This window comes from Triplophysa rosa, linkage group LG12, assembly GCF_024868665.1.
Source record: "Triplophysa rosa linkage group LG12, Trosa_1v2, whole genome shotgun sequence".
NCBI lineage: Eukaryota > Metazoa > Chordata > Actinopteri > Cypriniformes > Nemacheilidae > Triplophysa > Triplophysa rosa.
This window is the reverse complement of record NC_079901.1, coordinates 18,845,996-18,873,479: the sequence shown is the minus strand read 5'-3', so window position 1 is coordinate 18,873,479 and position 27,484 is coordinate 18,845,996. Positions and strand designations below refer to the sequence as shown.

General features: G+C 39.0%; 1 protein-coding gene across 1 annotated transcript in view; it reads left to right on the top strand.

Moving 5' to 3' along the window:
• Window positions 1–436: 436 nt before the first annotated feature.
• Window positions 437–27,484, top strand: part of itpr2 (inositol 1,4,5-trisphosphate receptor, type 2) — a 69,957-nt gene continuing 42,909 nt past the window's right edge. Inside the window, exons 1-35 of the mRNA XM_057347334.1 lie at window positions 437–846; window positions 6,225–6,295; window positions 7,751–7,866; window positions 7,946–8,032; window positions 9,349–9,507; window positions 10,227–10,325; window positions 10,431–10,514; window positions 10,627–10,773; window positions 11,421–11,516; window positions 12,165–12,209; window positions 14,026–14,174; window positions 14,953–15,052; window positions 15,161–15,324; window positions 15,413–15,554; window positions 15,640–15,798; window positions 15,907–16,079; window positions 16,186–16,305; window positions 16,674–16,856; window positions 17,050–17,301; window positions 17,460–17,607; window positions 17,938–18,085; window positions 18,538–18,728; window positions 18,895–19,015; window positions 19,250–19,301; window positions 20,501–20,669; window positions 20,803–20,970; window positions 21,359–21,445; window positions 21,628–21,753; window positions 21,876–21,998; window positions 22,096–22,296; window positions 22,795–23,046; window positions 25,260–25,385; window positions 25,533–25,661; window positions 25,794–25,914; window positions 27,191–27,372. Coding sequence (XP_057203317.1) covers window positions 755–846; window positions 6,225–6,295; window positions 7,751–7,866; window positions 7,946–8,032; window positions 9,349–9,507; window positions 10,227–10,325; window positions 10,431–10,514; window positions 10,627–10,773; window positions 11,421–11,516; window positions 12,165–12,209; window positions 14,026–14,174; window positions 14,953–15,052; window positions 15,161–15,324; window positions 15,413–15,554; window positions 15,640–15,798; window positions 15,907–16,079; window positions 16,186–16,305; window positions 16,674–16,856; window positions 17,050–17,301; window positions 17,460–17,607; window positions 17,938–18,085; window positions 18,538–18,728; window positions 18,895–19,015; window positions 19,250–19,301; window positions 20,501–20,669; window positions 20,803–20,970; window positions 21,359–21,445; window positions 21,628–21,753; window positions 21,876–21,998; window positions 22,096–22,296; window positions 22,795–23,046; window positions 25,260–25,385; window positions 25,533–25,661; window positions 25,794–25,914; window positions 27,191–27,372 — 4,782 coding nt within the window. The 5' untranslated portion in view covers window positions 437–754. The remainder of the gene's footprint in view (window positions 847–6,224; window positions 6,296–7,750; window positions 7,867–7,945; window positions 8,033–9,348; window positions 9,508–10,226; window positions 10,326–10,430; window positions 10,515–10,626; window positions 10,774–11,420; window positions 11,517–12,164; window positions 12,210–14,025; window positions 14,175–14,952; window positions 15,053–15,160; window positions 15,325–15,412; window positions 15,555–15,639; window positions 15,799–15,906; window positions 16,080–16,185; window positions 16,306–16,673; window positions 16,857–17,049; window positions 17,302–17,459; window positions 17,608–17,937; window positions 18,086–18,537; window positions 18,729–18,894; window positions 19,016–19,249; window positions 19,302–20,500; window positions 20,670–20,802; window positions 20,971–21,358; window positions 21,446–21,627; window positions 21,754–21,875; window positions 21,999–22,095; window positions 22,297–22,794; window positions 23,047–25,259; window positions 25,386–25,532; window positions 25,662–25,793; window positions 25,915–27,190; window positions 27,373–27,484) is intronic.

Below are 27,484 nucleotides of genomic sequence, written 5' to 3'. Positions count from 1 at the left end.
ACGAAACAGCAGTATCTGGACAAATAAACAAATACGTTAAGGAGAGTTCTGGACATGAACAAAACGAAATAATTAATTATAAAGCATATAAATACATGCATCAATGAATGAAAAACAAAAACAAATGAATAGCAATATTTTCACATATAGACATCTTCAAAAAAGCACAAAATTGTAGGGAATTTGACTGCTGAACTGATTTGTAAAACTTACAAATTAATTTTAAAATGCCAGATGTGTTAAAACGTCAGGCTATTTAACACAACAACGAAACAACACAATTAGAAGTTTTAATAAAAAAGTCTACATAACAAAACTTTGTGAAAAGAAATGTGATATGGAATGAATACTTGCACCAGCATGCGCATGAGCGCGCAAAACACAAAGTTTGCGAACTCATTTTTTAGGTCGCATACCACAGCACTAAAGACAGACGGCATCACTTCCTTGATTTCACGGGCTAGGAGAGTCAGTCTCCGCCCACCCGAGTGGCATATTGGTTAGAAAAAGCCTCGTTTGTCTCACAGGAAGAAGTTGAAAACATGAAGAAAAGCGACAGTTAGAGAATTCACCAAACTCACAACAGTAAATTTATGGACTCAGCATATTTAATCTCTTGATTGGAGTAAAATGTGTTACTGTCAAAACGCAGGGTGCGCGCATTACAACAAGTGAATTAAAGTCAACCGGACACAACACATTGCGCCGGATCGGGGTTTAAAGTAACACAACCAAAACTTTAACGTTTGCAGACATGTCGGATCACAGGTCCAGTTTTCTTCACATTGGGGATATCGTGTCTCTTTATGCGGAGGGTGCTGTCAATGGATTTATCAGCACTTTAGGGTACGTTGTTTCCCAATACTCTTATCATATTAAAAGTTTAGTAAACACGAGATGTATACATTTCTTTGACATATGCTGATGTGAACACAATATTAAATATGCAACACAGAGTTAATGGTTTTGAATCCACTTAATGTCCGATGTTTGAAAGAAGGAAGTGATTCGAGGCATGCAGGCCAGAGGTAACTTACAGTGTGACTGTATAACATGCAAATCTTTGAACAGGAATGCAAAGTTTGATGTTGGTTTACAAACTACAGTTACTGCAACTATGTAGCCCTAAATAAAGCAAGGTAGAGTTAAGTTAAATGCTACAACTAACTCGCCTAAGCATGCCTGTCGAAATTGTGTAACACCGTTTCAAACTTCTCTAATGATGACTTGTCTTGAAACCAGTTGAACATTACAAGACGTTTGTAGGCCTACGCATACTTGATCTGCTTGTGTACATCGACCCAATGATTTTCGATCGTAATTGATATGCTTCTGATACTGAAACCACAACTTCATTTAAGGTCGTGATCATTCTTTCATTCTGTCTTTGGACTCAGAAAACAACTGGAAGTATCTGAAAAGCATGCACAAAATATGTGACACTCCAGATGTACCTTCTGTTTTATGGTATTCATAATGGTAGTAATATTTCTCATGCTTCTCAACTTTAAAATGCTACCAAAATAACAGTTATTTGGTTGTTTTGGAGTTTCCGGCCCCATCACTATACTTTCACACACGTGTGGAAGTGTGCATGCTCTTTGTCAAAGGGAGCTGTCAAGATTGCAAGCTTCACCGAAATAGTTGAGGTTCCCGTTCCTCTGCAATAGTCGTGTTGCATCTTGCAGTTTGTCCAGTGGTGAAAACACTTTGAAAGATCTTCTGATCTTAAACAAAGCATGCCTTTTATTTGTTCCCTGCCTTTCTAGGTTCTACAAGAATATAATAAAAGTTGTATAGAGATAGGGTTGTTCAGAAACCAGGAATGTATTTTGTTGTGGTGCGAGTAGCCTGGTTGGATGAAATCTGTTGGTTGAAAGAACAATAATCAGCATTCATAGTGGTAAAAATGAATACAGCAAGGTAGTCCCAATGTCAAATGGATATGGTGTTTTATTTTAGTTAGAATATAAGATTTGTTTTAACATGCTTCACTTGTGACAGTTAGACATTGTTATTTAACTTGGACAAGGTCTAACTCCTTCACTTCATGTCATCAAGTAATGGAGCTATAATTATCATAGTTAAACACAGCAATCCAGGCTTACATTTGGTTCATGTTTAACCTAGTGTCCTTCGTCACGCCTTTTGAAGATTACTAGCGTTCAAAGAGTTTGAAGAATGTAACTCCACTTAAGACACTCATTCATGCCAAATCAGGCTATTGCCTTTTTTCATGTTGTTTTTATCCTGAAAACACAAATCGTATAGTTGTATTTTTAATGTACAGAGATACAAAGAAAGGGGAAGTGTGCTAGCATTCACAATTACAGCAATAAAACAATTTATCACCATGAAAATATCCATTTGTAGGCTAAGTAATCATGTGGTATGGCTTTATTTGTAGTGGGTTGGTAGCTCGCATCATTTTAAAACTTTGACTTTTACAAGGCAAATGTTTAAAGGGGTCATATGACACGGCTAAAACGAATATTATGGTTTGTTTTATATGTAATGCAATGTGTATACACGATTTAAGGTTCAAAAACGCTGTATTTTCCACATACCGTGCATGGTTGTATCTCCTCTTTGCCCCGCCTCTCTGAAACGCGCAGAATTTTTACAAAGCTCATCGCTCTGAAAAGCGAGGTGTGCTATGATTGGCCAGTTAACCAGTGCGTAGTGATTGGTCGAATACTGCAAACGTGTGACGGAAATGTAACGCCTCTTACCATATTTGGAACATCAGGTTCCAAAGCAATTGTACCGACAGATACGCCCACCTTACTTGCGTATACATTTGGGAGGTCTTAGTCAAATCATACCACGAACTGATGTAGATTTGTGGGGGTGTGGTTACACGAGTCGTTTCAGGCAGGTCTGGGTGAGCATTCGCTTTTAGATAGAATGCATCTTTTGTTCCGACACTTTAATTTTTGCAATTTTATGTGTCTAATACATGCATGGGCAACTTATAACACACCAAAGACACAGAAAAACACGTATTCGCACCATATGACCCCTTTAACTGATACATTATTCAGTATTTGGCATACTGTATCTTCATAGTTTAAATATGAGATAGAGAGTCTTTAATAAATCATTTGGTAGTAAATTACTCACACAGGAGCATTATCCATTAAAGTTTTTGGAATTCTTGTCCTAAAAGGCTAAATGTTTGTGATTGTAAAATTCTCAGATGTAGTGTTCAGGGTTGAGTACAAACTTGCCCTCCGGAGTGCAACTAGCTGTTACTTGATGTTCTAGACCTGAAAGTCAGGTCCTTACAACTTTATGTTCTTATTTCAAGGGAATTTAATGATAGTTGAAAGAAAATTGTTCATAGACTGAGCATAGGTACATGTTAAAGGGATGTTTTGGGGATAGTTTACCCAAAAATAACATCCTGTCATCATTTATTCATTATACTCTCATGTCATTTATAACCTCTATATGACTAATTCTTCTTTGGAACATAAAAGAAGATATTATGAGAAATGTCTCAGTGGTTTTGTGTCCATACAAAGGAAGTCAGTGGTGGCAAATGTTCTTAGGTAACCAACAAAGAAGAAAGTCGTACTGATTTGGAATGACCTGAGTTTAAAGAGTACATTCCTCAATATTTTTAAGGGCTTATTTTGGTTTATGGATTGTCCGACAACAAGTTTATGTACATACATGATGTAAAAATACTATTATTTCGTAATAATAAGCAGTTTTTATTACCTTACTTCTTGACTGACTCTCAAATGATTCGTTCCGCGATTCATCTGTGTAATCTCCGCCTTTCCGCCAGCGTAGTCTGATCTGATTGGTCAGATAGTGTAGTCTGCTGTGATTGGTCAGATGGTCTAGTCTGCTGTGATTGGTCAAATGGCCTAGTCTGCTGTGATTGGTCAAATGGTCTAGTCTGCTGTGATTGGTCAAATGGTCTAGTCTGCTGTGATTGGTCAAACGCGTTCAGCATGTGTCGCAAATGGACCGCCTATCATACTGCTGTATTACGGTTTGCAGGTGGTTGGATATTAACAGTGTATAGAGAGAGATGGCGTCGATTTTACCTTACCAGTTCGAGCTCGAGTCTGACGAATCATTCTTTAATCCTTATACAGATGCCAGTAAGAAAAAGGACTGTTTTAGACACTTCTCTTGTAACAGTTAGTTATCACGGCATACAGTGTACGGTGTTCGTATCTTCAGATGTTATTATAACTATAGTACACCACGCAGTTCTTGAAATAAAGACTTTGTGAGTTAATATGGTTGAACACTTACATTAGCGCAACGAGTTTATAGCTAACGTTAGGTAAACAAACAGTAACAACCCCAAAAATAACGGTAACGTTAGCTAAACACAGACATGAGATAACGTCACACAAATTTAATTTTAAGACAAAAATAAAGAGTCACACTTACAGGTTGTGATTCGGTGGAGCTTACAGGTCCAAATAAAGTTGGTATTGCAACATCTTTTAAGGAAAGACGTTTAATGTATCCTGCAGTAAAGGCGCCAAGATTGATGAAGCAATCTTCGGTAAAATGACGCGCGCAAAGTAAAATGTTCGGTTTATACTCCTTTGGTGTCGTTTGAAAAATAAATAGTAACCATTTTTTCCTCAGAAGTTCTTCCTTTGGTAGTGAAAATAAGACTGACTTAGTTTCACTACATAGAACACAGCTTCTCTTAGACATGATGCACACGTCACGAACGAGCTAGTACAGTGTTTGGGGAGGAGAGAGTTAAGTTTTCGCAGTCAGTAGGCGGGGATTTTTCTAGTGACGTAGGTACATTGTGGTTAAAGATTCGGACAGGTCATGGCTTGTTCGCGTGATTCAGAGTCGATTACCTTTTTTATAAGCTAATAACTTTGTTATTCGTTCACCTTCGGGTTTACAACTTGGCAGATTGCTTACATTCAAACACGGCAAAATTAAACACTTCATGAAATGTATTTTTTATGATCTCGAGGAATGTACTCTTTAAGTAAATGATGAAAAAAGAATCGCCCTTAGATAACTTGATGTTTTATACATGGTTGATACAAAATTTCATTAAAGAAAGATTTGCATGATTCGCTTAATAGGACTAGGTGTTATAATCCCACTATTTCAGCACAGTTATTCAGCATTATAAATGTGTAATTGAAATTGAAATATATTTAACCTTTTTTTTAATAAACAAAAGTCATTTTAAAAAAGTACATAAAAATGTGTCTTTTAATCTTACCCTGATTCGCAGTGATAAGCAATGATACTGAGTTGTAATTTAAGATGTTGGGTACGATTTCACAGGGAATGTCAGTTTGACGTCATTTTACTTCTGCCCATAAAGTAACCTACAGTTTTATGTTTCAAGATGGCAATACACAGTAGAAGCTAAAGTTATGTATTGCAACTTTAGAAAATAAAATGTAATTACAGCAGTGTCATTTGCTGTGCAGCGTTTATTTAAGGATCCTCCAATGCTGAAATAGCCTGTAACGGTCCCATCACCTTCCTCCAGTCAGAACTTCTGTTGCTTTAAAATATTTTTTACAGACGACTGTGTTCACAAGATAGCTAAACTGAGACAAGTGCTATCATTAAGAAAACCATGTACTCTCCCTGATAAGTCAAAGCCTATTATTAGTTTGAACAATAGCAGTGGAGGAAGCAAGGGTGTTAGTATGTTTATCAGGCCTCCAAAAGAACTGCTGTTTCCGTCATTATCTGAAAGTTGTTCTAAGGCCTCTTTGTGTTTATTGAGGGTGACTTTAGTTAAACGGCCCTCCAATCACTGATTGCTAGTAGTAAACTTAAATCGTATTTTGAATCTTACCATTGTAACCATAATCTGCTTTTGAACACGCTAATGGGTATAGCATGAAACTGAGTTGTTTTGTTGATCGACCACAAGACCTCAAATACGGACTATATGCTGCAAATTCTATATGCTTTTTTGCTTTATATACTTTGTATAGTCTGGTGAGCTGTAAAATACATTTTTCATAAAATAGCTTTTAATAGGCCAGAATCTAAAAGGATATTAAGGGATCATTAATAATTCTTGTGTTAACTTACAGCCATGCAGCCTTCTGAAAAAGAACACAAAAGTCCAAAATCTCTTACAACACATTTGAAGTATTCATTTATGTCAGTTTGTGTTTTTGCTGGGAATCGAAACCATGACTCATCCTTTATTTCTTTAATGTAAAATCAAATAAGCTGTGACATTTTCTCCACAGGTTGGTGGATGACAGATGTGTGGTGCAACCTGAGGCCGGAGATCTTGCTAACCCGCCGAAGAAATTCAGAGGTGAGTCATTTAAGTTTTATTACAAAATTGTAAAAACTTCTTAGTGGTATTATTAGACAACAAATTGTTGTTATGGCGATATAAATACGTAGCATTAGCTTCCTGTGTTTCTTCACACCTGCTTGGATGCTGATTAATTACTGGGACTGTGAGCAGAAACAGACTCCTACTCTTCTGCTCCGCTCGGGGATAAGCAGCGTGTCTTCGGTTTTATAGTGAAATCTCAGCAGGGTTTCTGGCTGTTGCCTAATGACTACAATTGTAAACTGAGGCTTGATAAACAGTGTTCTTGGAGGATGCTATGCTACAATAGGATACACACTGGATAGGATACACACCTCTTTGTGCCGTGGGCTCTGTGGAAGCATTACAGTAGCTTTAAATGGATATTTTGGGTTAAATACTAATCCAAGCGCCCTATGCTTTTAAATGGATGTTGGGGTGAATGCGTGTTTTAATGATGACCTCACAGTGGGTTGCACAAATAACTAGACGCATGGTTGACTAGCGTGACCCATCCTTAACCTACGGCATGACCATGAAATGTGCCTGAGCAAACAAAAATGGTAAAAAGTGATGCATTTCAAATGAAGTCAGTGGTGTGAGGTGAGGTATCCTGAGGGTTGCAAAGCAGGAAGGTGCAGATTGTACATTTGTTTAAAACCTGATATTCCTTCTTAAAATAAGCGTGTTTGAGCTACAAAGTCCACTTTAGTGGTGTGACCACTTTTCAAAATGGAGGGACTGGTATCATCTTTACTTGTTTATGACAGGAGAGTTGTAAAAGTGGAAATAACTCTGCACAGACGTTGTTTCATTCTATTCCCATCTCAACATGTATATTATCTTTTGGCTGTACTGTATTACAGTATTACAATGTTTATCCAGATGTGATCCATTAGACTTAATTTGTAAGTGCAATACAGTGATTTTTGTTTGTTTTTGCAAATGCTTTATTTATATCATTAGATTTCATCATTCTTTTCTGTGGTAATCGACATTACATGCCCCAGATACTTTAGAGCTGATCATTCTTTAATGTTTTTGCTTAAACGGCAAGTTAGTATAATTAATAATGAGTTAGTATAATTTCTTTATCCAGAGATTTGTGTGATCACAAGGTCAATGAACCTTAGTTTACACAGTTTAATTATAAGTGACAGATCTTACTCTTAAGGCTGAAGGGATGTTTGAGGAAGCATATTTGAGTTTGTCCTCTCCAATCTGTGTTGTTTGCATATTTTTTCTGAAGGGGATTCATACGCCTATTGGTTTCGCTATAATAAAGTGACATGCTTGCATTTGTCATTGCCGTGCTTTTATACAGTGACTCAAAAGAGACAGACAATCGTCTCTGTACCTTATAATGGCACTTATTTATACTATTTGCAAAAGCAAAATGGTTGTCACGTATCTGAAAACATATAGCAGCTAAAGTTTCTTTCTGTTCTCCAGATTGTCTCTTCAAGGTTTGTCCTATGAACAGGTATTCAGCCCAGAGACAGTTCTGGAAAGCTAAACAAGGGAAACATGGGAACAACTCACAGGGAGATCTCTTTAAGAAACTACAGGTAACACTGTAGCTCATTTTTGCGTTTTAGTTTTTTATTTTGGTTTGTTGTAATTCACGTTCCTGCATCCATTTTCCAGCATGCAGCAGAACTGGAGCAGAAACAAAATGACACGGAGAACAAGAAATTGCTGGGGGAAGTTGTCAAGTACAGCAGAGTCATACAGGTGCAGCAAACTTCCCTCTTCTTATCAACATGTTTGTTTTTTTAAACACTTTTTTGTGCTTGACGTCTAGAGCGTTATGTTTATTTTTACACTGTTGCCAAGGCTGTGAGTGTGCTGCTCGAGGGCTGAAAAGGCCGCTCTCACAGTTTGTGCGATGTTAACACACAGTTGGACTGGTCACTTGAACCTGTTTGTCAATGAACTTCAAAAACATGGTTTTAAATATTATTCATAGCCAACTTATTGGATGTTGCATATTGGCATTGGTTTTTACTTTTTTTTGGTGATATGGTGGTGAAGGTAGACTTGCATTGCCAGACCTTCATACAATTTATGTAGACGGGTCCATGTTTCAGCATAATCTGCCCACAGGATGTGTCTGCCTCACTTTACAGACACTTAACAACCGTTTTTTTTATTGTTTACATTACACTTGGTTGGCAAATATGAATATGGATATAACCCTGAGAGCACAGTAGAATATACAGGTGCCATAAACCCTTGCAAATCTTGGCAAACGGCATTGGCAAATATCGAGTTATTCCTTGAAAACACTGATTGAACAGAATACAGTATTTGCTGTTGCCGTTTTAAAGGTGAGTGGTTGATTTGGAAGCACTAGCACTGAAATTATAATCCCACCCTCTATGCAATTCACCTTCCAAAGCCACGCCTCCTCCAAACACATGAATGTATTTTTCGTAAATCCATGTAACTAATTGCAAACTAAATCCATTAAATTCTTCTCGAATCATGTACACACCTGTCCAAAAGAAAGAGAGCCATGGTATCGTCTTTCAGACCCTTTGCTGAACCGTATGAACCGATGTTAATTCGAGTTTTTCCTCTTTCATGATCCAGACGTTCGTCACTGCTTTTTCTAAAACTGACTTTCGTTTTGTAGATTTACTTGTTGTCGGTTCCGCAGCAAAGTTTGATTGTTGCTGATTGTCCGCCATTTTCCCTACATTGACACAGCGGACGTGACACGCTGATGACGTATGATGTCTGCGTGAACAGGGTGCGCAGTGGTATGCAAAATACGTTGGCTGAAAATGTACACATGACCAGTCACAGCGTTCGGCCAGAACGTTTTGATTGGGCGAACGTTTTTTGGTCCTACGCCTTTCACAGACGATATGTTATTATAAAAATATTTTTTGACCACTATACTTCTTGATTGCTATCAGGATGTAAAGTGATTTCCAACCAACATGACAAAAAATGTTTCTGGACAGGATCACCCACCCTGCCTTTAAAAAAAATCTTAAATCCATTTTGTGTTATTTCTTACATATTGTCCTTTTCAATTTCAGCTTTTACATATAAAGAGTAATAAGTACCTGACGGTGAATAAACGTCTGCCGGCTCTGCTTGAGAAGAACGCCATGCGTGTGTCTCTGGATCCCTCAGGAAACGAGGGCTCCTGGTTCTATATCCAGCCTTTTTGGAAGCTACGCAGTGAAGGGGACAATGTAGGCATCGCTCCACTAACCCACTTTATTTTTTAACATTCACTAATTTTAAAGATTTTTGTACAAAAAAAACCTCGTCATAGTATTAACATTGTTCTGTTGTATTAATGCATTTGGTCTTTTCTCTTATTTTCATCTCAGCAAGCAAAGTGTGAAGGTATATAACCTGTTTGAAGCATGTGACGTGTGTTTATATGGAAATGTATGTGCGTACAAAGATAAATATGCTGCTGTTAACATGCATGTATAATGCAACTCTAACAACCTGCTGCACAACTATGTATGATATTTTTTATTCAAGTCAAAGTTATTATTATTTAAATAACATTCAAACTTTCTATAGATGGTTCAGTTGAGATCAACGCCTCTTATTTATAGAAAGAAGAGAGAATTTTATATAAACACGCATTCTTTCCTTCACTGTGTCATTACTTCACCATGATTTTACAGTTCCCCAGCATGAAATTAATTCATGTCTGCTGTATGTAAGGCAAGGATTGTATTGTGCTAAATAATTATTTAACCCTCTTTTTATTTCTGGGGTGTAGTATAGACTGACCTCTAATACAGGTTTAGGGTCTCTAAAACATCAGTATACAAGCTATGCATGTTACAGGATGTGATGTCATACTGTTTCCTTTATCATGCAACAACAATATACAGTATATAATCGGTATCCAGTAATATATATATTTGTGTGTGTCCGTCTCTTTGGGTAGGTGGTGGTTGGAGATAAAGTAGTCTTGATGCCTGTCAATGCAGGACAGCCTCTCCATGCCAGCAACATTGAACTTCTGGATAACCGTGGTTGCAAAGAGGTTAGACACCTCTCATTCTCAATACCAACATTAATGAAATCACACAAGGAGTCACATCTTGTTCCTGTAGCTTAAGTGATGGTGATGATCTTTATGATCTGACAGGTTAACGCTTTGAACTGCAACACCAGTTGGAAGGTCACACTCTTCATGAAATTCAGTGAATACAGAGATGATGTCCTAAAAGGGGTGAGTTGTTTTGTTTCAGCATGACTCTATTTGTTATGTGGGGATGATCAATAATGCATTGGTCAGTGTGTTTAATATAGACTGTGGGTCTGTTTTTATTTAACTTACTCAGGGAGATGTGGTGAGGTTGTTTCATGCCGAGCAAGAAAAGTTTCTTACTTGCGACGAATACAAGAAGCAGCAGTACGTCTTTTTACGAACTACTCTCCGCCAGTCAGCAACCTCCGCTACCAGCTCAAAAGCACTCTGGGAAATTGAGGTAAAGTTCCTTTATAAGCAGGGAAAATTAGAAGGTATTTGAAAGCTTAATGCCATCACTGTTAAAAACATATTTTCTTGTATTTTTGAAATGCTGTCAAAACTTACAATTACAGAAAAGAAGTTTACAAAAAAAGGTGGAAAACATATAATTTTACAGGGGAAAAACTGTTATTTTACAGTTTATTTCTGGCACCCCAGCTGAACCCCAGCTGCCAGAAAATTTATTTTATGGTTTGTTTTTGAAATGCGGTCAAAAACTGTAAAATTACAGAAAAAGACAGAAAATTGACACTAAAAACTTTATTTATATTTTTTATTATATCCTTATATCCTGTAATTAGCAGGGAGACCTGTTATTTTACGGTATATTTCTGTCGCTGCAGCTGACAGGGGTTTTTAAGGATTTTTTTACAGTCTACTTAAAAATGTAACAAAATAAATGTTATTGCATTAGAAATAAAATATCGATCATAATGAAATGACATGCACACATTTTTAAGTGGTGTTAAACTAAAACATGTGAGTATCATAGCATTTTTTGCATGATTGAGAAATGCGAATATTGAACGTTTATGAGGTATCTAACCATATTCTGAAGGTTTGCAAGTGTCATGCTATGTTGAATTAATGTGCCATTTTCTTCAGGTGGTGCACTATGACCCCTGCAGGGGAGGAGCCGGTCAGTGGAACAGTCTCTTCCGCTTCAAACACCTTGCCACGGGACACTATCTTGCTGCAGAGGTATTCTTTCTATTTTTGCAGGTTCTTCTGCATCGCAGTCTCCCTGTTTTTCTCTTTCTACATATTTGTGTAAATGGGTCGTGGTTTAGGATACCGTTTGACACAGTGAAGCTTGTGTGAAAGCCTGTGGTTATGTTCATTTGCAGGCAGGACGTGTATTCTCCCAGCAGTAGTATTTCTTAGTGAAAACTCACCAGCCTGTCACTCACATATTCAGGTTTTGCCAAGATAAAGTGTGCAGTAAAAAGTCTGATTTCTCTCTCTTTTTTTGTGAAAATATGTAAGTTTGCTGCCTAAATATAAACAGCACAACTGAGAAATCCATAAAGGAAAACCATTTTCCTTTGGATTTTGGGATAAATACATGTAAAGCTTTGAGGTATCTTGTTTTGAGAAGAGAATTAAGTAAAGTAGGGAATGAGCTGCAGGGGGCAGTGTCCTCAACGTTACTGTCACAGTGGTCTGCTGTGCACATACAGAGGGGTCATTGTCTGTGAAACAACACTAAAAGCTTTCCTGTGGCTCAGTGGTTAGAGCATGGCGCTAGCAACGTGTGTGTGTGTGTGTGCGTGCGTGCGTGCGTGCGTGCGTGCGTGCGTGCGTGCGCGTGCTGTAGAAGTTTTATAAATACTCTTGACTTTATTTCAGGTAAATCCGGATTTTAAGGACCATAGTATCGACTTAAAACATGAGGTACGTCAGAATTCATTTGGATGCCACAATATGCATTTTTCGCTTTAGCTGAAATGTCAGAGTCATAAATTCGGCCTACACGGATTCTGTCTCTGCAGAGAAAAAACTTTTGTGCAGATTTCTACAGAAGTCAAGTCTTTCACATCAGTCATTTACACCACCCGCCCCCTATGTAATAGTTTTCTACTTTCTTTGGAAAATATTCTCTGGAATTGTGGCCTGTGCGTTTAAATATGGCTAAATGTGTCTTGGTCTTGTCACACATCTAATTCAAACCCCATGGTCTTGTCACATATCTAATTCAAACCCCATGGTCTTGTCACATATCTAATTCAAAACCTTTTTTTGTAAGGTTTGGTTTTTCCTACAGTTCAGTGATGTGTTTAAGCTTTGGGAAACGAGAAAAAGAAAACGTGTGAAGAAGATTCAGAACTGATTACGCACATCTCACATGTGTTTGTTTGCATGTCTAACATAAAATTAGTATTCATTTATGAAAATGTGTCACTATCATCTGTGGTTTGAGACTTTGGTCTAAACACACATTGTATTGTGAGGTAGTTGGTGACTCCCAGCTCTAATGAATAGATTGTATTTTCGTCAGCAATTACATTAAAGCAGGTTTGTATCTTACTGAAGTAAACGGAGCCCGTTCTGTCTCGGCTACATAGCACTGCGTATCGGCGTCTCAGCCAGAGCCCAACTCTCCTGCACAACTTCAATATTACGTAATGCATTCCCCTCCCTTTCTCATTCTCCCCTTCTCTCCTCTCTCGCTGCAACAGACAGACTCGCACATCTCCCGTCCTCCACCTCTTGTTTTTTTTTCCTCGAGCCGGTATCTCTCACTGCACCTTTCCGCTGTATTAGTATTCCGCTTCAACAGCCTCGCAGACACACACGCCTGTTCACGCACACACACACACACACACACACGCACGCACGCACGCACACACGCATGCACACACACACGCACACACAGAGGAGGCTCCTTACATAATGTCTGAATCTGGGGGTGCCCCATGAGAGTAAGGCAGACGTGCTGTCTGCTTCGCTGGAAGAGTGAGTCATAAGAGCTGCAGAGAGAGTCAGAGCAGAGGAGAATTTATAATGCCGTTCTCCAAATAGCCCTCCATCAAAAAGCTCAGGTGAAAACAGTCTGCAGTCCTGCATAATATCCTCACTGTAGATGACCTCAGGGTTTTTCAGTGAACACTTTTCAGGGTTTGCAGAAGCTGCGGATATTATAGGAATTTACCGGGTTCCATACAAATTAACATTTTTCAGCAACATCCTTGACTTTGCTGGTGATTGCCACAAAACATCACTTGTCCGTAAATCAATATGGGGCAAGGATAATTGTTAAATACACAAAATAGGCTCCCTTACGAAAATGATGTGATGATTTTACTACAAATGAAAAAAATTGTTTTATAATGGTAACGCCAAATTAACAATGGTTTTGCTACATTAACTGTAGTTTAACTGTTTGTAGTAAAACTCTGTATACAAATGGTAATCAATCTGCAAAAAAACAATTTCTAGAGTTATACTTGAATAAAACCATGGTCATTTTTCTGTAATTCATTACATAAAAGAATACTTGGAAAAGGCTGTTTACATAGAATAAGATGAGCATGAATTATGTTGGTAACAAGTAGCGCTAAAAATTCATTTAATGTAATGAGATAAAACAATGACAAATAGTACACATTTCAAAAACAATAACATCCCATGTAATTACTATTATCAATAATGCTTGCATGTGTGACTCACACTAATGTGACCTTCCCTCATCTCTCTGGGCAAACTTTAGACCGAGACTGACACCATGTACACTAAGAAGAAGTGGCTGGCCGACAAGATCCCCTACATCCTTGTTGCGGTGCCCCATGGCAATGACATCGCCTCTCTCTTTGAACTGGATGCTACAACCTTACAGAGAGCAGACTGCCTGGTGCCCAGGTTAGTGCTCGTCTGAAAATAACCTTTCACAAGGGAAAACCAAATGGCATTACATTTGCATGTTTATTTAGCAGAACCTTTTATTCAAAGCGACTTACAAATGAGGAACACTGGTGATTCAAGCTAAGGGGACAGTATGAATGGTTCTGTGTTAATGGTTGTAGAACAAGTACCCACAATGGGCTCAAGCGTTCACATCGCCTTTTAAAATCAGCCAAAATGTACTTATGAGACCATCAGTCGTGGCTGCTTGTTCTTTGAGTCTCCTTGAAGTGCAATCGATATGATAGGAATCATTAAGCTTTGTACTAAATGACGCCCTCAGGCCTTGATGTCCTCCTTTAAATTCACACTTTGGTGACGATAACGCTAGACTGTTGTGGCATCTCAGTGCTAAAGAACGCTGTAATGGAGTGGTTGATGGATAGGAATGTGCAAGATGCCTTACAAGAGCGTTAATTCTCATTGGTCGACAGATGCTTATGTCAGAGTGTGTTGAATGAATGTTTGGTGGCAGTGAAGAAGTGACACTTTTGCAAGTCCGTCTTCTGTACTTAGTTTTTATTTAATGGATTTATAGTGTTCTCTGTGAAATCTCGCTAAAGGATGCATCGCCGCTGCACAGGGGGCGCTAGTGAGCACTTTTCAGAATACCAAAATTGACACATGGGACACCTTGTGGACTCCATGGATACGTTCAAACCTCCAAGACCATTAGGACACATCAAGTGCTTTATTTGAGACTGGCCGTTTGTATCCAAATGGTTTGTTTTTTCAGGAACTCATATGTGAGACTCAGAAACTTGTGCACAAACACCTGGGTGACCAGCACCAACATTCCCATCGATGTTGAGGAGGAGCGACCCGTTATGCTCAAGGTCACCTTTGCTCATGTCCATTTTATTCAAACTTTCTTATGCAAGAACATTTTGTCTTGTCCATTTGCATATAAGAAGCTCATAGAGTTTCTCTGTCCATTCTAACAGATCGGCTCCTGTCAAATGAAAGAGGACAAGGAGGCGTTCTCCATCAATTCTGTCCCCCTGTCAGAGGTCAGAGACTTGGACTTTGCCAATGATGCCAACAAGGTCCTTGAATCGTTCGTACGTATATTGGGGATCAGCAATTTCCCAGCAACGAATGAACGCAGGTATGCCTGCACCAGAACTGGTGTGGTGGTTGACATCTAGATAATCTTTAATTTGCACACTTATTTATCTCTTCTCTTGTTTTATTAGGTTTACCACTAAGCTGTTAGAGGATCTGGTCTTCTTTTTGTGCGAGGTGCCGAACAACGGGCAGGAAGTGCTCTCTGTGGTCATTTCCAACCCCAACAGAGAAAGGCAGAAACTCATGAGAGAGCAGAACATCCTTGCGCAGGTTTGCTCGAATTGGAAGCCATTTATTGTGCCTTTTTTAGTCACCAGCTCGAACCCAAGCATGGTTATTGGTTTTATGTTTGTAGATCTTTGGCATATTGAAAGCCCCATGTGCTGACAACAAGGACTCGCCTATGCCAAAGCTTGAAGATCTGGGAGACCAGCGCAACGCTCCTTTTAAGTACATGCTACAGCTGTGTTACAGAATCCTGCGGCATTCACAACAGGACTACCGCAAAAATCAGGCAAAGAACATTGATTTTTGAATCCATCTACCCATTTATTTATATGCCCACCTGAACCCCATCCAGCAATCATCCAGTATGAGTAACACATGCTGTTCTTTCTTACAGGAGTACATAGCCAAAAATTTTTCCATCATGCAAGCTCAAATAGGCTACGAGATCCTGGCAGAAGACACCATCACTGCTCTGCTGCACAACAACCGCAAACTGTTGGAGAAGCACATCACCGCTCATGAGATCGAGACCTTTGTCAAACTTCTGCGCAGGAACCGAGAGCCCCGGTCTGTTCCGCAGATTTCAACATCCAGTTAAATGAGCAGAATGGTTGCGAGGGTTGACAAGTTTAAATTTATTTTCATTAACTGTATATTTCTTGTGTTTTCCCAGGTTTCTAGATTATTTGTCGGACCTCTGTGTCTCCAACAAAACGGCTATTCCAGTCACTCAGGAACTGATTTGCAAATTCATGCTAAGCTCCACGAACGCAGATATCCTCATTCAGACAAAGTAAGAGCTCTTCTCTCAGCTGTTTAAAGCGATAGTTCACCCATAAGTGAAAATTCTGTCATCATTTACTCACCATCTTGTCATTTCAAACCTGTATGACTTCTGCAGAACACTTTTTTGTGTGAACATTTTGAAGAAAGTTGGCACCCATTCACTTCTATTGTATGGACACAAAACCAATGCAAGTGAAGGTGTGCCAGTTTAAAAACATTCTTGTGTTCTGCAGAAGAAGAAAATGACAATAAGGTAAGTAAACGATGGCAGAATTTTCATTTTGGGATGAACTATCACTGTAAGATCTATTTGAAATGACCCATATGAGAATGACTCTTGAGTTACAACTTTCTATAATGTGACGTGTCTGACAGGATTATTCCACATACGGAAATCTCTCTGGAGTCATCTTTGGCCCATGAGGATGGTGAGGATGAAGAGGTGTGGCTGTACTGGATTGACAGCAACAAAGAGCCACATGGGAAGACCATCCGCCACCTGGCCCAGGACTTTAAGGATGGACAAAAGCTGGACGTTGACATCATCACTTACTACAGGTGAGAGATCAATGACGTGCAATTACATCATCACGTACTACAGATGAAAGAGCAGTGACATCATAATATACTCCACTTTTCTGAACACTAAGAAAGTATATCTATTCACCTGAAGAATAACCCCAACAATTCCAGCCAGGTTTTGTCTTATCAAGGAAATCACATCATATTTTTACTCTGTGTTCTCTTGCAGGTGTCAACTCAATCTCTTCGCTAAAATGTGCCTGGACCGGCAGTATCTGGCCATCAATCAGATATCCACGCAACTGCCAGTGGATCTTATCCTGCGCTGCATGTTCGATGACTTCCTGCCCTACAACCTGCGCGCATCCTTTTGCCGTCTAATGCTACACATGCATGTAGACCGTGACCCACAGGAGGCCGTAGTGCCCGTTCGCTATGCACGTCTATGGACTGAAATACCTTCTAAGATCTCTGTGAATGAGTAAGGAATTGTAGGATTATACCGACCATACATCCGCCTGCAACCCTTGAATAGATTTACTTCTATTTGTTTTCATGGAGTGTACTTGTTTATTTTGTACTGTGCTTTACTATGCTTTTGTGTTGCCTGGCTTGTCTGAATATAAATCTGGTACACAGGTATGAATATGAGTTCAGAGACACATCCAGAGAGGAGATGAAGATGAAATTTGCTCCTACGATGAGGTTTGTGGATGAGTACCTCAAAGACGTGGTCAGTCAGCCGTACCCATTTGGAGACAGAGAGAAGAATGAGTTGACTCTTGAGGTGAGTGGGGATATAATGTATAAGTGGTGCTTGCCAAGCATTGGGACTTGGAGGAGGACACCTTGAGCCATATCAAGCGATCCGAATATCAGAGATATTTGAAGGTGGGGCTCTTTCAATTTTGACCACCGATGGGGCCATACACTATATGCCCTAGCAATCACCCATTACTCACATTTTTAGTGCGTGTTTACTGTCAGGTTTTGGATGATTATGTAATGTGTCCAGGGGACAGAGCAGATTGACCGTGTCAGCTTTCATACTGAATGATTTACTCTAGAACTCATTTTATGAATTTTAATGGCATCTCTCTCTCTCTTGCTCTCTCAGGTGGTCCACCTGGCACGTAATCTAGTCTACTTTGGTTTCTACAGCTTTAGCGAGCTGTTGTGCCTGACACGCACCCTGCTGGCCATCTTGGACATTGTCCAGCCCTCTTACTCATTTATGGCCAAACTTAACAAGGGTCCTGAGGGAGGTGAGATCCCGAGGCACAAATAGTACTACGTTGAATAATTGTTACTACTATTTGTCAGATTTGAATGAAAAATTTGGGCTGCGTGATATTGTCGAAAAGTCACCTTTTATCTTACAGCCCTAAATGAAATTCAAGTATCTTTATAATCATAATTCTCTCAATTCATCTGCAATTTTGAAATTTTAAAGGTTGTCGCAATGCATCATGGGATTAATTGGTTGCACCCTTAGATTTCAAACTATATTAGGTATTTTAAAAAGTAAATATATTATGCTGTATAATATTGCTTAAAATGGTGCACAAGACTGCTGTCTTCATAGGTTTTAGAACAGTGTGGATGTATATCTGTGCATTTTCTGGATGCAAGCTACTGTATATGTTTTTGGATTGATTCTCTAGAACTGTCGTTTAGATACCGGCTCACTTTAGGTTGTGTATTTTTGTGTGTGTAGGTAATAATGTCATGCGCACCATCCACGGTGTGGGTGAGATGATGACTCAGATGGTTCTGAGCAGAGGCTCAATGATGATGCCCCACAGTCTCCCCGACGCTCAGCCAATCCACGGCAAGCAAATCTGTCTCCATGACAACGAGGACGTCATGGTGATGGACACCAAGCTCAGGATTATTGAGATTCTGCAGGTGATGCTGTCATAGATGCACTTGTGAATCACAGCAACTATTGTATGATTAATGTTAAGGACAGAATAACTGTAAACTGATTTATGACTAAATGTATTAGTTACACTGCACAAAACTGAACAGTTTTTTATTTTGTCTCTTTACATTTTATGTTTTCCTTATATAGTTTATTTTGAATGTGCGTCTGGATTACCGCATCACCTACTTGCTATCCATCTATAAAAAAGAGTTTGGTGATCAGACTCTGGACAGTTCTGCCTCAGTGTCAGAAATTCCCATCATGTCTGGTGAGAGCAATTTCATGAAACTTCTCCACGGAGTCAGATTTAAACCACAAAGGTGTCACAGAAGCTCCATCTGAATCTGTATTTATGTGTATTACACAGACTGTTTAATGTTGTCTGGATTTTATGTGTCATTGCGTCTTTACAAAGAATTCTGAGCAGGCACAGAGCAGCCTTAACTCGGATGTGTAAAGATATAGTACAAGCTAACAGTTTTGATACTATGGTACTTTTCAGAGCCAAACATAGAAGAGATTGCAGTGAAAGCAGAGAATATGTTTTCTGGAAGGTGAGGAATTTTTTATTGGTGTTTATTAGGGTCTTTTGAATATTTTACATTCAATATTTTTCTTCTAACACTGTGGCTACACCGGACGCGGCGCTTCAAAAGACAATAGAACGCATAAGAACCTATTATGATTTTACATTTTGTCCACACTGGATGCGGCGTGACGCAACAATCCCATTAGAACAAGCCATGTGTTGTGTTGTGTCGTGCCGCGCCGGTCACGTCCGGTGTGGACACGGTGTAAGATCAGCTGCACTAAAATGGTCTCTCAAACAAAATTAATGTCCAACTTTGAAAAATTATCTTTACCCTGTGTTCAAAAATACTGTTGAAATTGTATTAGAAAAAATATATTATGAACATGGTGCAGTTGTGCTTGGAGAGTAAACTGAAGCTCAGCTTTGGTAAAGAATTTAAAGGACAGTTCACCCAAAGATAAAAATTCTGTCATTATTTACTCACCCTCGAGATGTTCAAAATCTGTATAAATTTCTTTGTTCTGATGAACACAGAGAAAGATGTTTGGAATAATGCTTGTAACCAAACAGTTCTTGGACACCATTGACTACCATAGTAGACAAAATTACAATGGTAGTCAAAAGTGCCACAGAACCGTTTGCTTTCCTACATTCTTCAAAATATCTTCTTTTGTGTTTAACGGAACAAAGAATGTTTTTCCTATTATGGTCGTCAATGGTGGTCAATAACTAAATTTGTTACAAGCATTCTTACAAATATCTTTCTCCGTTTTCATCAGAACAAAGACATTTATACAGATTAGGAACAATTTGAGGGTGAGTAAATGAAGACAGAATTTTCATTTTTGGTTGAACTGTTCCTTTGAGGTCACATCAGTGTCAAGGAGAATGATTGCTGATGTCAAAAACAAGAAAAGATCAACAAAATATTAATAACTGGTTAAATTGTAGTCAATGTTTATTTTCTGTAATCTGCATTTTTATTTAAAAATAAAACATATATTCCCTGATATGCTTTAGTTTGCCTTAAATGTTGTTGCCAAATAAATACCTTAGCCAAGTTTAATTTTGTCCCCGTTTTGTACCATACGCCTGGGCAGCAATAAAAGCAAATATTGTACAAATATACCTTCTGGATATCACCACTGTAATTGCTTTCTGTTAGGTTTGGCTTTGATGCTTACTGATTGCGTTTACCTGTGGGTCTCTGTTTGTTTGCAGTTCTAAACAAGGAGGTTCTGTGGACCTCGATAATGAAGGTGGTCAGACGTTTCTACGCGTGCTCATTCATCTCATCATGCAGGACTACCCACCATTGGTCTCTGGCTCTCTGCAGCTCATCTTCAAACACTTCAGCCAGAGAGCCGAAGTCCTCCAGGCCTTCAAACAGGTCTTAGTTTCACTTTTACTAATGTTTAAAGACCAGGTCACATTATTAATACCAGTCCTGTAATAAATCTTGGATTAAAACAGGAACCAATAACACAAGATTTGTTTGTAATAATTAATGTCGATGTATACAGGTCCAGTTGCTGGTTTCTGAGCAAGATGTTGAGAACTACAAGCAAATTAAGGCAAACCTGGACCAGCTGCGTCTGACCGTGGAGAAGTCCGAGCTGTGGGTCGAGAAAAGTGGAAGTTACGGGAATGAAGACATCACAGAGAATCAGAACAAGGAGCAGAATTTGGAGGTGTGCCCCTACTGGCAGAAGGAAGACATTGCAGATATACTGATAGATAGAGTGAGAGGCATTTCGCTGCAACCTGCGATGGACATCCAACCCAGCCCACATCCAAGTGTGATGTCAGAAGCCACACCCATGTCAAAAGAGACCACGCCCTCCCAATACAAAATGTTATAAATCCCCCACCCTGCCCATATGTGGGTGTGGCCTCTGACATCACACTTGTGTCTAGGATGTGTTGGATGTCCTCCCTAGAATGCCACGAGACTTAAAATAAAGAATGTAAAATAAGAATTTCATTAATACAGATTTGATGTTGATGAATTTTATTTCTCTGGTAATGATGAGATTATGGCCGCATATCTAACTATTTCGTGTTATTTCTGGTTTACAGGAAGCGGGTATTTTGAGTCCAGTACAGGATGGCAATAAACCTCAGATAGACAGCAACAAGGCTAACAACTACAAAATCGTAAAAGAGGTAGTTAAAATCTCTTTTTGCTTCGTTTTCACCAGTATCCCCAAAAGTGATCCCTCCTCATCCCCACAGACTATATTACATCAGAACCCATCTATGTATGTTTTTAGAAAGTTCTTCTCGAGATGTTAGCAAAGTGTAGTAGCCTTGTGGTTTGTGTATGATGTGCTGTTTCTGTTACACAGATCCTGCTGAGTCTCAGTAAGCTCTGCTACCCTGCTAAGAAGAGTCGTGTGCAACAGCAGAGGCTGCTGAAGAACATGGGCGCTCATACTGTAGTCCTGGACCTGCTCCAGATCCCATATGAGAAAGTAAGTGGACGGCATTGGTTTAAAATCCTAAATCTCTTGATGGAATCCGCAACCAAGAAATGGAACAACTTTGTGATATTCTTTGATTTGTAGTCAACCCTTTCTCCTTCATCCATCCTTAGGGTGATGAGAAGATGGACGAGATCATGACTCTAGCACACACTTTTCTTCAGAACTTTAGCAGAGATAACCCTCAGAACCAGACGCTGCTGCACAAACATCTCAACCTCTTCCTCACACCTGGGGTGAGTTACATAATAATGCAGCAGTATGCATTACACTATGTTTCAATGCAGTTAAAATTAAGTTTGTATTTGATGAGGCTGTCTTTGCTTCATTTAGCTTCTCGAAGCGAAGACCATGTGCTACATCTTCAGGAACAACTACAACCTCTGCAACGAGATCAGCGACCGTGTTGTGCACCATTTCGTGCACTGCATGGAGACTCACGGCCGTCACGTGCAGTACCTGCGCTTCCTCCATACCATCGTCAAGGCAGACGGCAAATATGTGAAGGAGTGTCAGTGCAAAGTCATGAATGAGGTGGGGGCGACTTTGGGTTTAAAGGAGTAGTTCACCGGAAATGGAAAACTACAGCATAATTTACTCGGCTTAATGCCATCCTAGGTGTATATGACTTGTCTTCAGCCAAACACAATCTGAGTTACATTAAAAGACTCTCTCCCCCTTGTAATTTTAAACCTGTATAGCTTACTTTTCTCCGCAGAACACAAAAGAAAATATTTTGAAAAATGTTGGTAACCGGCACCCATTCCATACAATAGAAGTTAATGGGTGCCGGCACTGTTCGGTTACCAACTTTTTTTGTGTTCTGCTGAAGAAAGTCGTAGAGGTTTGAAAAGACTTATGACAGACAACTATCCCTTTAAATGATATAGCTTTGTAATACAGACAGTGTTGTGACTATACCTTTTGGCTTATATCAACCACTCCTAATAGCACTCATAGACTTCCGTTCACAAAAGTGTGTATTTCTATAGTGCTTTATCCTGCTGAAACGGGTTTTGTTTTGAACTGCAGCTGGTGAATGGAGGTGAAGATGTGCTGGTGTTTTACAATGATCGCGCCTCCTTCCCCGTGCTGCTGAACATGATGCGCTCCGAGCGGGAGCGCAACGATGAAAACGGGTCTCTGGCATACCACATCACTCTGGTGGAGCTGCTGGCGGCATGCACCGAGGGCAAGAACGTTGACACCGAGCTCAAGTGCAATTCACTACTGCCCCTCGATGACATCATCAAGGTGGTCATCCATGAGGACTGCATTCCAGAGGTGATGGGGAATTGCAACCCTACTGTACCCACACCTTCACTTAAAGCAGGGGTTACCAAACATTTCAGCCCACGACCCCCAAAATAACAGTGCCAGTGACTCGAGACCCCCACTATCCTCGGAAGTGGTTAAAGTATGCAAACGTTGCGCGCAAAAGCGCACATGCACCTATTCTACCCAACGCGCATAATGACAACACAAAAGAGCACAGTTTGACATAATATTATTTTATAGTTATTTACTCATTACTTTACTTGTTGTTATACGTAAACTATGAACTATTACTACAGATGGATGAATTTCATCAAACTGATTCGAGTGCTGATGGATGTGCCTCTTTTCGTACCTGAGGACAATGGCCCCTCTGACTGCGGCACTTCTCTGCCCTCCTCCTCCTCAATATTAATCAACGTTTCATTTCGACAAATAAGAATATCCTAAATTTAAAGCCTGAAAAATAATCTGCGTACACATGGGACTGTTTAACGTGGTGCTGTAAATGGACTTGCTGAACCTAACCTAATGCGGTTGCTAATGTCGTTAATAGGGCTGCAGCTATCGATTATTTTAGTAATCGAGTATACTACTGATTTTTCCATCGATTAATGGGGTATTCGGATAATAAATACTTTTTCTTTATTAAAGAGTAATACTAAATATAAAAGAGAAAATAAGACAGGTCTCTTAAAATGAACAACTAATTTGTTTCCTTTTTAGAAAAATTAATATATTTATTGCTGAAATTGCATACATTAATATCTGTGAAAACTAAACCCATTTAGTACATTCCATTGCCATATTACATTCAAAATGCAATATAGGCCTAATACAAATGTATAAATAAGAAACATTAATAAAAATAGAAAGAATAATTTCAAAGGTAAACGACTAACTTCAGCTTATGCATGATGCATTTAGTTTATCTAAATTAGTTTTAGTTTCTTTTTTTACTATATAAAAATACCGAGTTAACCGGACTTTTATTTTGGCAGGTCGTCGGAAGACGCTTATTTTTTAGTGTGTTAGCTTCACTCAGTAAAACGTTCTGAAATAAACTCTCAGAGCAACTCTGGAGATGAAGTTCATGTGTTCATGTCCTCATAAAGCGCAGTTCATTCACTCAGACACGCAGAACAGACAGATGGCATGTGTAAATAACAGGATTCGGCGTCCACAAGTCCGCATCTAGTTTGATGGACTCAATGCAGCCGGAAAACAAGTTTCACTCGCAAAATAGACTAAAACTAAGTAAAATAGCAGTTCACCATTTCAATAAGCTATCACATATGTATCAGCATGAGAAATACGTGTGAGCGTGTGAACAGACTAAAATGCGTGTGTCTCACGGTGAATGCGTGAGACTTGAGAGCCCTGTAATATGAATAGAGTTTAGCGGGCTGTGCGTCAGTAATAACGGTCCGTGGGGAAACGCAGTGCTCCGTGTGTACTGTAGTTAAATGGATTAAACGAGGCTTTTTTAAAAAAAAATGATTTTTTGTATTCAAATTACTCGAGTTACTCGAGGAATCGTTTCAGCCCTAGTCGTTAATGTGACGTAATCACCTCGGGGGTCATGATTGAGGGGGAGGAATTTCCTAAGGCTGATGGCTTTTTATTTGCCTAGTTTTATTTTTAACTTAACTAATATTTTTATATTTTGTTACACTTACTTAATTGTTACATAATACGCTATTTATAATAATAAATAAAAAAATTCTGGAAATCATCTTGCGACCCCGCCCTCGCGGCCTTGCAACCCCCACTTTGGGAACCCTTGACTTAAAGGAACAGTTCACTCAAAAAAAAAATGTTTTACTCGCCCTCAAGTTGTTCCAAATCTGTATAAATTTCTTTGTTCTGATTAACACAGAGAAAGATATTTGCAAGAATGCTTGTAACCAAACAGTTCTTGGACCCCGTTGACTACCATAGTAGGAAAAATTGCTTTATAAATGTCATTGTTCTGTTGAACACAAAATAATATATTTTGAAGAATGTAGGAGAGCAAACAGCTCTGGGGCACTTTTGACTACAATTGTAATTTTTCCTACGGTGGTAGTCCATAGTGGCCAAAAACTGTTTGGTTACAAGCATTCTTCCAAATATCTTTCTCTGTGTTTATCAGAACAAGGAAATGTATACAGTTTATACCACACGTCTAAGTGAAACCAGCAAGCTGCCTGTATGACTGTTTGTTTCTTTAACATCTACAGATAAAAATATCGTATGTGAATTTTGTGAATCACTGCTACGTGGACACTGAAGTGGAGATGAAGGAGATCTACACCAGCAATCACATTTGGACGCTCTTTAGAAATTTCCTTGCAGATATGGCCAGGGTGAGTCTGATAAAGCCACCACTTTCTTTCACTCCCTCGCAATGGCTATATATGAGGCTGAACGGCTGTAGATCACCCATGACTGATTTGCGCTAGCTGTGTGGGTGCTAAGCATTCTGAACTGTGTGAACTGTGATTATGTTGTAGGTGTGTAACAGCACCACAGACAGGAAGCATGCTGACGCATCCCTTGAAAAGTACGTCACCGACACCATCATGGCCATCGTCAAGGGCTTCTTTGGCTCCCAGTTTTCAGTCAGCAACTCGAACCTGCAGGTAGAGGGAGAATCCACGAGTCTTGACCCGTTTTTCTTCTCCTGCCATATTTCTCCTTTATGACTCAGTCATTATGTTAATGCAGTGTTTCTTTTGATGTGTGACTTTGTGGTACTTATATCTCATTGTCAGGCCCATCAACCGATATTCATTCAGATTCTGCAGTCGGCCTGCAGACTGTACAACTGCACCTGGCTCAACTCCCTGCAGAAGACGAACATTGAGTGTTGCATTAAAACCCTCGCTGACGTGGGTATGTTTTGTTTTTGGCAGAGATGTACCTTAAGAGGGTTGGGGTTTTGATTTGCAGAATAAACATCATTTGTATTGAGTTAGATGCTTAATTTTTCCGTCTCGTCATGATTGAGTTGGGTTTCACAATCACACATGCGATCCCATCTGGAAGTTTCTCAGTGATTAACAAACTTTGCTGAGGATATTTTTATTCATCTTTCTTGATGTGTTTCAAATATGACACATTCTCAAACTAATCGTAATTGCATATCTTAGAGAAATTAAAAGACGATTTAAAGTTTTCATGAAAACAAATATTTATTTTGAAGAATTCTGTAAAAAAAAGTAATATACAGAAAAAATATAAAAAATTGACCTTTTCTAGACCTTTTCAATAATAAGGTGTGAAGTCAGGTAAATTTTTCACACTTAAAATCGTTAACCAAGTGCAGATTAAAACCTGCATTGGATGAAGTTATTTTGTTCCATATTTACCTGCATTATTTAGGTTAGTATAGATTGCACATTTTTTAATATTGATCTATTTATTGTTTATTATTGTCTTTCATTTAAAATGTGATTTATACAGTTTGTTCTTCTTTTATGAGAGACACCAAATTTCGATGGATGTTATGCAATGACTTTAAAGGCATTATATTTTCAATTCAATTGGACAAGACCCACTTGTATCCTAGTTTAATAAATGCTAGTCCATCTCTGAAAAGAGGGTTTGCCTCCATTATTTGACATTTTGATACTGAAATTTAGCACATTATGTAAAGGATTCCCAAGCCAATAGTTCTCAGAACTTTGGTTTATGTTGTTCTTATGTAAGTTCTATCAAAGTTCTAAAACATTCTTGCAGTAACATTAAAAGAGAATGTTATCATCATTTGTCATTGCTAAACGTTCTAAAACATTATGAAAACATTGGTGTGAAAACATTTTTGTTACATTGTTAGTGAACGTTTCAAACAACGTTTCAAACAAACGTTACAACGTTTCAAACAAACATTTTCGTAACTAAATGTAAATGTTAGCAAAATGTTCTTGGAACATATTTTTAGATGGGTCTGACATGCTGTTGTTTTGCTTATAATTTGTTGTGTGTTGGTAAATAACCCGCTGTAACGCAGCTTTGCCTCACATTGTTTACCTTTTGCGCCACAATATGAAATGTTTCTCAACACAGGGTTAAAAATGTCCTTAATAAAGGTTAAGTGCTAAAAGTGCTAACAAAATGCTTTACATAAACACTCAAAACTAAACCCTGATCTCCCTCTAACCCCTTCCAGCTAAAAACCGGGCCATCCCCATTCCAGTGGATCTGGATGGTCAGGTCAACGTTTTGTCCCTGAAGACACACACCAACATGGTGCAGCGTGCGGCTAAAGACTGGAGACTGTCAGCCCGCGCCCGGCCACGCAGAGAGCCTTTTGGGGCCCCAGATTACAAGAACATCATTGAGAAACTACAGGTAACGTGGCCCTTTCAGGTCCAAACACTGTCACTGTATAGAGCGTCAAATGTGTAGATTTTATAAAGGCAAACCAATAAGCCTGTGGATATAGATCTGGGCTGCCAGTTTT